Below are 13,049 nucleotides of genomic sequence, written 5' to 3'. Positions count from 1 at the left end.
GTTAGAGTATGGGTTTCATAGTCATACTATTTAAATCAAACTCACTTTTTTCTTCCTCTCTCTCCAGGTTGGTTTTATGACTGGACCCAGACCTATGACATTGCATTTTTTTTCAGTGGCTTCTGCGTCCTGCTGGGAGGTTTTATTCTGCTGCTGGCATCCTTGTCCCCCTGGGAAACACGCAACAAGCAACTCCCCAAGCCAGCTCCAGCAGCCTTTGTGTACAAAGTTGCCTCTAATGTTTAGAGCAATATTGGAAGGCAGTATGAGACTGTTTTTTCAGAGAAAAATTACACGGTGGCTGACGCTGACTGATTTTTTAAAACATATCCTATTCTCTATGCAGCCTCTATCTCCTGTATTCCCGCCCCCCCTCCCCCATTTCTCTTTTCCCAAGAAGCGGGACTATTCTGTGTTGCTATGATTCACGAGTTCTTGACATTATAAAATTTTGGCAAGCCTCAGAGGACTTTCTGTGTGTAGAGAAATAATTTCTCTGCAGACTCCATTCGTTCCATTGCAAGGCACCCAGAGGGGGCTCTTCTGTTTTAGACCTGCAGGCGCCATGATGAGATATGTGTGCTTGCCGCTATGGACTCTTCTCTACATTAGATGAGCTAGTGAATAGAAGACTTTGAGCCAGTCAAGAAATGAAAGTAGTTACTAAGACAGGATTAAGAATTGCAGTGGAGCAAACTGATCATTTTTTTAAAAAAAAAGACATTTTAAATTACAGTCACCGGTTCTAATCATTCTGTTCTATTTACCTTGACGAAGCACCCATCAAGCATAAAGTGTTTGCTGAGATGCAGGCGATCTCCAAACGGAGGAGTAGTCACTATAGCCTTTCTTCATGGTTGGCCGCTATAACCTCTCTTACTTTTGTCTGTCAGCATCCATTCAGCTGATGTTTCCCAGGAAGTGCTGATTTTACCTATTTCCAAATTGGAAATGCATATTTAAACCATTCCGTTCTGGCAAATGGGAAATATCCATTTGCTTCGGGCACAGTGAGGACGAATTGCAAGTCCTTGCATATCTTCTCGGTTTTTTTGCTATTATCAGATTTTACCACTATCACATTTTAATTCAAGGGCAAAACTAAAAAGTGTGTTTGTGTGTGTGTGAGAGAGAGAGTGTGTGTGTGTGTGTGTGTGTGTGTGTGTGTGTGTGTGTGTGATGTTCTAAGTCTGTGTGGGACATGGGAAGGGGAAAAGGCAATAAGAAGTTGATACCCTGATTCAACTTCATTCATTCTTAAGAAAAATGTTCTGGAAGAAAATAAATGTTTAATGCATTGACATTTTTCTAAATAAATGTTTTTAAAACTTTTGTATGCATCCAATTCTTCTATAGGTCCTTTTAAAAAAATACCACTCTGAGAGACTTTAATTCTGTAGGTCTAGGCTGTGGGCCAAGGATCTATATTTTTAATGTGATTCTGATAACACAGCCGGAGTTGAAAATGACTGTTGTAAAACTGGCAACACAGAAACATTTATTCTCTCAACTAAAACAAACAAACAAGAAACCATTGAGGTGATGAGTTTTTATAAATAGCCAAGTGTGATTCTTTAAATAGGAGGCACTCTTCCCATCATGCCAAATTTGTTTTTGTTTTTTTCATTTCTTTTGAAATACATATGTAAGATTATTTCATACTTCTATGTTGCCTTTCTTCTAAGGCACCTGAAGCACTTTATAAGCATGAATCCCCACAACACCTCATTGAGGTGGGTAAATAGTGTTTTTCTATGCAGTAAACCTGGGGTATGGGGAGTTTCATAACTGAGTTAATCCTACTCAATAAGGAAATAATGGGGCTCCAAAGTGCCTTGGACTTTCGCTCCATACTCAGACTTCTGGAATTTCTGTACCTCATTTTTTAGTTACTGTCGAGGTTGGTAGATAAAATGAGTGACATTTAAAAAAAATTAAACTAAATGTTTTTGTGTTGTAAGTTCCTTTTTGCCAATGTTATATTCAGGAAGTCCAATAACCTGATAAAGCTTAATGTTTATGGCGTCCCCACATTCGTCAATGTTGATAATTGTCCAAATGCCTCTTTTCTATGTCTACTAATGTCATCCAATGCGTGCATTATCCATTGTCTAGGGAATGAATTTTAATGCACAATAAAATATTTTTTTTTTTGTTTTATATCAGTTTGGTTGCTTTTTCTCTTCTTAGCCAGTCCCCCTCCCCACTTCAAAATTATGTACAGTGACACTTCCCTTGAATGTAAACACAGAAATTACCTGCTAACTACTTCCAGAATTTGATGATTGGACATCAGTATCTGCAAAAGTCAGTTTGCTAAGTTATTTTGACCATTGCCTTCCTAAAAGCTAATATGTCAATCCTACAGAATCCTTTTGAGGAAAAAGGGACAGAATCCTTTTCAAGATTATTGGCAGGCCCTCGTTGGGGCATGACTATTCAAATCTCTTTTTCCAGTGAATTTTCTTTCTCCTAAACGCTAAACGTCCCCACAAGACTTGCAACCAAGGGAGCAATGGGCAGCGGCAACTTGTCCTGGGCTAACCCCCTAATCTATCTCCAAAGCCCTCTTTTCTCTGACTTTCCAGTGAGCTGACAGCAGCCGCGCCAAGGCTCTCTCCTGTTGCTTCTTCTGTCCTAGATAGAAGCCCTTCCTTGTTTCACTGTCCCCAGCTTTAATAAATGTACTCTCAAAAAAATTTTTTAAATTCTTAATGATGATCTCATCAGTCATTAATGGAATTTTTAAATCCAAACACATGATCTTATTTATCCCTACTAATAGCCCTATGAGATGGGGATTATGATCCTTGTATGGTTCGAAACTTAATTTTCATGCTATGAACAACATATATGTCATTTCCAAAAGCAAAATGAGAAAGGTTTGATTTCTAACATGTCTAGGATATGGGGCCTAGCCAAGCTTGCTACTAAAGCCAAGCTTCTAGTGTATAGAGATGTGATATTTATAGATAAATTATTTATAACTTACCTATTTCTTAAGAATTAGCTTTTTAAAAACACAATAATGAAATTATATTGATTAGAATACAATCTTTCTTTTGTGAGTTAAAAGGTATTTCTTGATATTCCAAGTGCCTGTGGCTGAGCTGGGGAAAGCTTGAACTAAGAGAGTTTGCTAGGGACCCTCTTCCCAGAGTTTAATACTTCCTCACTCCTCTCTCTCTCTCTCTTTCTCTCTCCCTCTCTCTCCACCTAGGAGCCAGCAGGTGATCTAATTTTCTCTAGAGTGACCATGTCATCAGAAGATAAGGTTCAGCCACCAACTTTTGAAGGCCCCGTGAGAAACAATTTCCAAGAACCAGGAGTTCCAGCCCTGGGAGGTCACGACTGAATGGTATATCCATCCTGTAATGCTGGCTAGGAAGTCCCATAGCCTCAGAGAGCCGCAACTTCTAGCAATCACTGTAGGATTATCTTAACTGAGGACATTCCAGGAAAAGGAGAGCTCTAATTTTATGGAAAGAATATCTCATTTTTTCTTAGAAGGACTATTATATCGAACAGGTAAAATACACAATATACATTAGCAGTGCTAAACAGTTTCTCTTTCATGAGCAGAATTTTGGGGCATTTTGCTTTACAGTCAATTGTCTGAAGGATGCCAGTTAATAAGATGCCTCTTTAAATAAGGAGCTTAACCACAACCAGGTAAAATGATCAGTTGGCTTTAGCAGTGTGGAGATCATTTGTTGACCTTGACAAATAGTTTGGAGGAGCAGTCAGTACACAAGGGAGACCATGAATATAGACAACTTCTAAGGCATTTTATTCTTATACTAGAGGCCCGGTGCACAGATTCATGCACTGGTGGGGTCCCTCAGCCTGGCCTGCAGGGATCACGCTGAAACCTGCTCTCCGACATCCCCCGAGAAGTCCCGGATTTCGAGAGGGAAGTTCTCGGGTGATGCACCCTGGAATCGGTTCCCTCCTCTCTGTTCGGCTCCCTCCTCTCTGGTTCCGGGTGCATCACCCAAGAAGCGCAACTGCCAAGTCACCACAGCTTGGTAGCTCCTGCATTGAGCGTCTGCTCCCTGGTAGTCATTGTGTGTCATAGCTACTGGCCGGTTGGCTGGTTGCTTAGACTTTTAACCATATATATATATATAATATTGTTAACTGTTGAACTGACTTGAGCCTGGGATTATTTGGCCCCAAATTACTGTTTCTGTCCCCATAAGAGGTTTAAATACAGGGACAATTAGTGTTGTTTTGCCTCATGACCAAAAACAAATTCCTGACTTTGATCGTCCATGATAAGCACGTGTGGAGATGTCCTGAGGGAGGACGCACAGATTGTTACAAATTCACCCACAGTTCAGGAAAAACAACTTGAAATGTTTGTCTGACTAACGGGTGACCCCTGGCCTTCGTTTCTGTGAAAGTTACCTCTACTGCATTAAGGAAACTAAGACAAGCCATTCTGGTTGGGCCTGTTGGGTGGCAGGTGCTCTGGATGAGGTGGGAAGTCATAACCCCCTTTGATTCTACAGCACTGACTGCTTTTATAAAAAAGCTTTCTTATCTGATATCTCATTTGATCCCCATAACAAGCATGTGACATAGGCAACACAGATGATGGTCTCACCATTGTAGAGGAGAGAACTGAGGACTCCAGTGACTGAGGAACTGCTGTGGGGCACAGAGCTGGGATGAGCATTTGGGACTTCAGTCAGATTCTACGGGCTAATTCATCCCTATTGCACTTTGCTCAAGTGAGCAGCAACCAAGATCTGCCCCCCTGAGTCATGTCTTCCTGATAATAGGAAGGAAAAGGGCAGCATTTAGCCCTTACCAATAGCGAGGTGCTTCAATAACCTGAGAATGCCCTGCTCTGCCTTCGTGTCTGGAAGTCATCAGCTCTGGCCTGAGCTCTGCTCTCACCTCTTGGGACCTTTCAGATAGTCTGTTTTTCACAGGTTGTATCTCAAAGTCTGATGGGGGGTGACAAGCCTATCGGGTTGTACGGGATGACATCTACTTCTATTAAAATCAAGTGGAGCTCCTTTTAAATCCAAGGGATTAAAGCATGAGATGAAATAACATATTCGATGAAATAGCAGGTGGCTCTTCATTTTGTGTTCCTGACATTATATAACTTAGCTTCCATTTCCAAGAATGTTCCAGAACTAATTTTAGAGAGTGCAATTCACATAATAATGTTCCTAGTCAAAACAAACAAAATACATCCATATGTTATGTTCGTATGGGAGGACATTAAAGGGGAAATTTGGAAATGAGGTGGTGAGATTGATCAAGCTGAATTTTTTCTGAAAGCTGATTATTTCTCCTTTACGATGTTATAATGCCTATAAAAGGCATCAAGGTGAGATCACAAGGATCCTCAAGCAGCAAACACATACTGAGTGTCTGAGAGTTTTCAGAATGTGGGGCACTGGTCTGATTACTGATACACAATAAGGTGCATTTACGTATGACAGGTTAACTTCCAGTTTTCTAGCTCTAGATGCTTAATGGAATTGCTAAGGACATCCCAAACTCAGAGGGGAGAAAGCCCAGATGGAAATTCTTCCTATACCTGAAATTGGAGCCCTGACAGCCAAGTATCATAAGATCTAAATGAAGGAAAAGCAAAAATACTGTTGAAAAAATGGCTGGTGAAACCACACATAGTCTTAGTGATCTTCTGCTGTCCAACAATAAGTACGTATCCAAAGAGGCATGTGGGGGTGGAAGAGAAGGGTAAGAGGACTGCATGCCCCTTGGAGCCCTCAAATCAAACAGGCTTCCTTTACAGGCGTGAACACGGGTTTGGTGAAGAAGTTCTGATACAGCCACTCTCATATGCTCAGGATGACAGACATTGGAATAAACTATTCATAGACAATTCAGCAATATCAGAATTAAAATATGCATAGCATTTGATCCAGCCACTTCACTACTAAGAATTCACACTAGTCTTGTAGATGTGCTAAAAAGTGCACCCAGTGATCGCCGCAGCAATGTTTGTAAGAGAAGAGCTAGAAACAACTTCCATGTCTAAGAAGCGGACTTGCTAAATGCACTATACTATATTGCTACAAGGAATTGCTGCACAGCCATTGAAGACAAGGATAGACTAAATGTATTGATATGGACTGTGTTTCAAGACATAGTTTTTAATATATTTTATTGTTGATAGTATTACAGATATCTCCCATTCTCCCCACCCCCTTACTTAAGACATATTAAATGAAAGTGTAGGGTGTGTGTGTGTGTGTGTGTGTGTGTGTAGCATGTGGGTATTGTATGTGTAGCAGTCAAGATCCCATCAGGAAACGGAATTTGCCCCAGATAGTTCAAATGTTGAGACTTTAATGAAAGGACTCTGGGCAGAGGTGTGGGCAGAGGCACCTGGACACTTGCACCAATGGGAAGCCTCTACCACCCTATATTGGAAACTGTGGTTCCCTACTTGGGTCTCCTTTTCAGGGCTGATGCACCCATTCCTAGTGGCTGGAAATATCAACTGTTGTTGGCTCATAGCAGACTGTTCCCTGGGTTGCGTTCAGCTACAACAGTTTCATTCAGGCCACACTCATTCCTGGGGGTGGCTGTGGCCAGTGACTAGCTGATGCAGGGATAAAAGAGCCCAGCCCCCTTGTCTCAATTTAGGACAATTCTGAAGGGCCATCCCAGTTCCAGAGCACCCTGTAGCATCAGCTAGGCCTCGCTGAACTGTATTTCATGTTAGCGTCTCCTGGCCAATTCTGCTTTTCTCCTTTCCTTACAGGTGTATCTCCCAAGGCATACCTCAATAAGCCATCTGCATGCATCTCTCCATCTGAGTCTGTTTCCAGGAAAACTAGTCCAAGGTACATCCCTGGAGCTGAAGGGCTGAAGAAGATGGCGCCTGGAGTAGGGGCTGCATGCAGGAACTAGAGGTGTGGAGGGATGCAGCTACCACCAGAAATATGGGGCCAAAGCAGAGAAAGAGGAGATACCCAAACTTCTATATCATCTGACTCTCCAACACCCTTCCATTGTCTCTCAATGGACAAACTAATTGGAAACCAGCCAGCAGGGGAATCTGGATAATGAGGTAAGCAGGGACCACCTTTTGGGGGCAAAGAATAGGACATAAAATGAATAGGGAATGTGAGTGGCAATTCACATTATCTTCCACTTATATAAGCAGGAGGGATATATAAATACTAGTACACATACACTATAACACACATAAAATATGCTTGTTTATGCATAGAACATTTCTGGAATGATCCAGAATTTTTTTTTTTTTTCGCTTAAAGTATTACAAAGGGTATTACATGAGTATCCTTCCCCCCCCCCCCCCTTGACAAACCCCTACCCTCCCTTACCCCCCAGTGTCTTATGTCCATTAGTTATGCTTATATGCATGCATACAAGTCCTTCGGTTGATCTCTTACTCCCCTCCCTCCTGCCCCCCAACTCTCTCTGGCCTTCCCACTGCAGTTTGACAATCAGTTTGAGGCAGCTCTGCCTCTGTATCTATTATTGTTCAAAAGTTTGTAATGGTCTTTATTATCCATGAATGAGTGAGATCATGTGGTATTTTTCCTTCATTGACTGGCTTGTTTCACTTAGCATAATGCTCTCCAGTTCCATCCATGATGTTGCAAATGGTAGGAGTTCCTTCTTTTTAACAGCAGCATAGTATTCCATCGTGTAGATGTACCACAGTTTTCTAATCCATTCATCTACTGATGGGCACTTAGGCTGTTTCCAGATCTTAGCTATGGTGAATTGTGCTGCTATGAACATCTGGGTGCATATATCCTTTCTGATTGGTGTTTCTGGTTTCTTGGGATATATTCCTAGGAGTGGGATCACAGGGTCAAATGGGAGTTCCATTTCCAATTTTTTGAGGAACCTCCATACTGCCTTCCATAGTGGCTGCACCAGTCTGCATTCCCACCAGCAGTGTACAAGTGTTCCTTTTTCTCCACATCCTCTCCAGCACTTGTCGTTTGTTGATTTGTTGATGATGGCCATTCTGACAGGTGTGAGATGGTACCTCATTGTTGTTTTGATTTGCATCTCTCGGATGATTAGTGACTTTGAGCATGTTTTCATATGTCTCTTGGCTTTCTGAATGTCCTCTTTTGAAAGGTGTCTATTTAGATCCTTTGCCCATTTTTTGATTGGATTGTTTATCTTCTTTTTGTTGAGTTGTATGAGTTCCCTATAAATTTTGGAGATTAAGCCCTTATCAGATATGACGTTGGCAAATATGTTTTCCCACGAGGTGGGTTTTCTTGTTGTTTTGTTGATGGTTTCTTTTGCTGTGCAGAAGCTTTTTATTTTGATGTAGTCCCATTTGTTCATTTTCTCTTTAGTTTCAACTGCCCTAGGAGCTGTATCAGTGAAGAAATTGTTTTGGCATATGTCTGAGATTTTGTTACCTTTGTATTCTTCTAGAATTTTTATGGTTTCCTGTCGTACATTTAAGTCCTTTATCCATTTTGAGTTTATTCTTGTGTATGGTGTAAGTTGGTGGTCTAGTTTCATTTTCTTGCATATGTCTGTCCAATTTTCCCAACACCATTTATTGAAGAGACTATCTTGGCTCCATTGTATGTTCATGCCTCCTTTGTCAAAAATTAATTGAGCATATTGGTTCGGGCTAATTTCTGGACTCTCTATTCTATTCCACTGATCTATATGCCTGTTCTTGTGCCAGTACCAGGCAGTTTTGAGAACAGTGGCTTTGTAATACAGCTTGATATCTGGCATTGAAATCCCACCTACTTTGTTCTTTCTCAGGATCGTTGCAGCTATTCGGGGTCTTTTTTTATTCCAGATGAATTTTTGGAGAGTTCGTTCTAGATCTGTGAAGAAGGCCATTGGTATTTTAATGGGAAGTACGTTGAATGTATAGATTGCTTTGGGTAGTATGGACATTTTAATGATGTTGATTCTACCAATCCAAGAACATGGTATGTTCTTCCATCTGTTTATGTCTTCCTCTATCTCTTTTTTCAACGTCCTGTAGTTTTCTGAGTAGAGGTTTTTAACCTCTTTAATTAAGTTTATTCCTAGGTATCTTAATTTTTTTGGTGCGATGGTAAATGGGATTGTTTTTCTGATCTCCCTTTCTGAAAGTTCACTATTGGTGTATAGAAATGCCTCAGATTTCTTGGGGTTAATTTTGTATCCTGCTACATTGCCAAATTCATGTATTAAGTCTAGTAGCTTTTTGATGGAGTCTCTAGGGTTTTGTATGTATAATATCATGTCATCTGCAAATAAGGACAGTTTTACTTCCTCTTTTCCAATTTGGATGCCTTTTATTCCTTCTTCTTGCCTAATTGCAATGGCTAATACTTCCAGTACTATGTTGAACAGGAGTGGTGAGAGTGGGCATCCCTGTCTTGTTCCTGTTCTTAGGGGAAATGGTGTTAGTTTTTGTCCATTGAGTATGATGTTGGCTGTGGGCCTGTCATATATGGCTTTTATTATGTTGAGGTATGATCCTTCTATTCCCACCTTGATGAGAGTTTTTATCAAAAAAGGGTGTTGGATTTTGTCGAATGCTTTTTCTGCATCAATTGATATGACCATGTGGTTTTTTTCTTTCAATTTGTTTATGTGATGTATCACATTTATTGATTTACGGATGTTGTACCATCCTTGCATCCCTGGGATGAATCCTACTTGGTCATGGTGTATGATCCTTCTGATGTACTGCTGGATCCGATTTGCTAAGATTTTGTTGAGGATTTTGGCATCTATGTTCATGAGGGATATTGGCCTGTAATTCTCTTTCATTGTGATGTCTTTACCTGGTTTTGGTATTAGGGTGATGCTGGCTTCATAGAATGAGCTTGGAAGCGTTCCTTCCTCTTGAATTTTTTGTAGTAGTCTGAGGAGGGTAGGTTTTAGTTCTTCCTTGAATGTTTGGTAGAACTCCCCTGTGAAGCCGTCTGGCCCTGGGCTTTTGTTTGCTGGAAGCTTTCTGATGACTGCTTCAATTTCTTCCATAGTTATTGGCCTATTGAGGTTTTTAGATTCTTCCTGATTGAGTTTTGGAATGTTGTATTTTTCTAGGAATTTGTCCATTTCCTCCAGGTTGTCCAGTTTGTTGGAGTAGAGTTGCTCGTAGTATTGTTTAACAATCATTTGTATTTCTGTGGGGTCTGTTGTTATTTCACCTCTATCATTTCTGATTTGGTTTATTTGGGACCTCTCTCTTTGCTTCTTGGTGAGCCTGGCTAGGGGTTTGTCAATCTTGTTTATCCTTTCAAAGAACCAGCTCTTGGTTTCATTGATTTTCTGTATTGTTTTTTTGGTCTCTATTTCATTGATTTCTGCTCTAATCTTTATTATCTCCTTCCTTCTGCTCACTCTGGGGTTTTCTTGTTGCTCTCTTTCTAATTCTTTGAGTTGTAGAGTTAGATGATTGACTACCATTTTTTCTTGTTTTTTGAGATAGGCCTGTAGAGCTATAAACTTTCCTCTCAGGACTGCTTTCATTGTGTCCCAGAGGTTTTGGATTGTTGTGTTTTCATTGTCATTAGTGTCCAGGATGTTTTTAATTTCTTCTTTGATGTCATTGGTAACCCAATCAATATTTAATAACATGCTATTCAGCTTCCAAGTGTTTGAGTATTTTGGGTTGTTTTTATTGTAGTTTATTTCTAACATTATGCCATCGTGGTCTGCGAAGAAGCTTTTTATGATTTCAATCTTCTTGAATTTGTGGAGACTTTGCTTGTGACCCAATATGTGGTCTATTTTTGAATATGTCCCATGAGCACCTGAGAGGAATGTATATTCCGCAGCTGTGGGGTGAAGTGTTCTGAAGATGTCAATTAAGTCCATCTGATCTAGTGAGTCATTTAGGATTGCTGTTTCTTTGCTGAGTTTTTGTCTAGCGGATTTATCCAGTGATGTCAGTGGTGTATTAAAGTCCCCTACTATGATTGTATTGTTGTCGATCTCTCCCCTGATATCTTCCAGAAGTTTTCTTATGTATGTGGGTGCTCCTGCATTGGGTGCATATATGTTTACCAGGGTTATATCTTCTTGTTGTATTGATCCCTTTAGTATTATGAAGTGGCCTTCCTTATCTCTGGTTATGGCCTTCACTTTGAGATGTATTTTGTCAGATATAAGTATTGCTACCCCAGCTTTCTTTTCCTTTCCATTTGCGTGAAAGATATTTTTCCATCCCTTCACTTTCAGTCTGTGTGAGTCCCTTCTAATGAGGTGGGTCTCTTGTAGACAGCAGATGTATGGGTCATGTTTTTTTATCCATTCAGCCACTCGATGTCTTTTGGTTGGAGCATTTAGTCCATTTACATTTAAAGTTATTATTGAAAGGTATTTGTTTGTAGCCATTTCTTTTTTGTGTGTGTGTATGTGGCTGTTTTCTTTCTGAGCTTGATATTTCTTCTTTTTACACCAGTCCCTTTAGCATTTCTTGCATGGCTGGCTTGGTGGTGATAAACTCCCTTAGCCCTTTTTTGTCTGTGAAGCTTCTTATTTCCCCTTCAATTTTGAATGATAGCCTTGCTGGATAGAGTATTCTTGGATTCAGTCCTTTGCTTTGCATCACTTTGTAGATTTCCGTCCATTCTTTTCTGGCCTGATGTGTTTCTGTTGAGAAATCATTTGATAATCTAATGGGAGATCCCTTGTATGTTACTTTCCGTCTCTCTCTTGCAGCCTGTAAGATTCTCTCTTTATCCTGAACATTTGCCATGGTAATTATGATGTGTCTTGGTGTGGGTCTTTTCGGGTTCACCTTGTTTGGAACTCTCTGGGCTTGTGTGACTTTTTTCTTCCCCACCTCAGGGAAGTTTTCTGATATTATTTCTTCGAATAGGTTTTCTAATCCATGTTCATCTTTCTGTTGTTCTGGCACCCCTATTATTCGTATGTTGTTTCGTTTCATGTTGTCCCAAAGCTCCCTTAGGCTCTCCTCCTGTCTTTTAATTTTTTTCTCCATTTGCCGTACAGTTTGAGTGTGTTTTGCTTCCTTGTCTTCTAATTCACTAATTCGGTCCTCCGCTTCTCCCAGTCTACTGTTGATACTTTCAATGGAGTTTTTTATTGAAGCTATGTCACTCTTCATTTCTTCTTGGGACTTACTTAAGTTGTTGATTTCTTCATCTGTTTCTTCTAGCTTCTTGCATAAGTAGTTGAGTTTTTCATCTGTTTCTTCTTGCTTCTTGAACATGTGGTGCATGTACTCTAGGAACCTTATTCTGAATTCTTTTTCCGTCATGTTGCATATCTCTGTCTCACTTAGCTGCTTTTCTGGGGAGTCCTCCTTTTCTTTCCTTTGGGGGTTTCTTTGCCTACCCATGTTTGATCTCGCTGACATATGTAGATGTTGAGATGTTCAGTGGCTGCTCCCTGGGTTGCAGGGGCTCCTTGGGTTGTGGTTGCTGCTCAGATGGTTGCGGTAGCAGCTGCTTTCCAGTTGGCAGCAGCTCCTCTGGTGGGTGTTGTTCACAGCTGTGTTGGCTCTTCTGGCTGGTGGGGGGAGGCTTCACGTACAGTTGCTGTTCCACAGACAGAGGGTGTGGTGATCAGGAGGCTGTGGTGATCAGGAGGCTGCGGTGCTCAGGGGGCTGCTGTTGCTTGGATCTGCAGTCTGGGAAACGCTCCTCTCTTATGGGCACTGCATGGTCTGATCAGTTCCTCAGGATGCCCCCTTTAGTCTCAGTTCTCCGCAGTCACAAAATCCAAATCTCAAATCTCCTGGCGCCAGCAAACCCGCGGAACTCCTTACCCTGGTCAGGGTCTGTGTCTGTCCCAAGAGACTCGGCTGTCTGCCATGCGGTCTCCCTCCGACCCTCTGGGCTCAGGTCTGGCAAACTTTCCTGCCCAGATCCCTGGTTTTTAACCTTTCCAGGGGAGGTCTGCCCTTCCAGGCTGCAAGCCGTCTCACCAGCTGAGTAAATTTGCCAATTCAGGGTGGGTGTTATTAGTTTCAGCTGCTTACTCCGTTTGCTCCGGGACAAGACCTGGGACGCGTCTGCCTATATCGCCGCCATCTTTCTCTCCGATCCAGAATTAAATATGTGGTTGCTTCTGGT

At 41.2% G+C, this 13,049-nt stretch overlaps 1 protein-coding gene across 1 annotated transcript in view; it reads left to right on the top strand.

Moving 5' to 3' along the window:
• SLC16A9 (solute carrier family 16 member 9) overlaps positions 1-2,160 on the top strand; it is a 67,849-nt gene extending 65,689 nt beyond the window's left edge. The window contains exon 6 of the mRNA XM_070432802.1: positions 68-2,160. Within this exon, the coding sequence (XP_070288903.1) occupies positions 68-246 (179 nt within the window). The 3' untranslated portion in view covers positions 247-2,160. The remainder of the gene's footprint in view (positions 1-67) is intronic.
• The last annotated feature ends 10,889 nt before the right edge of the window (positions 2,161-13,049 follow it).

Source organism: Myotis yumanensis, unplaced genomic scaffold, assembly GCF_028538775.1.
Source record: "Myotis yumanensis isolate MYYU_CA2020_CCGP unplaced genomic scaffold, mMyoYum1.0.hap1 SCAF_13, whole genome shotgun sequence".
In the NCBI taxonomy this organism is placed as follows: domain Eukaryota; kingdom Metazoa; phylum Chordata; class Mammalia; order Chiroptera; family Vespertilionidae; genus Myotis; species Myotis yumanensis.
Note: the sequence above shows the minus strand (reverse complement) of the source record. Positions and strands in the feature narration are given on the sequence as shown.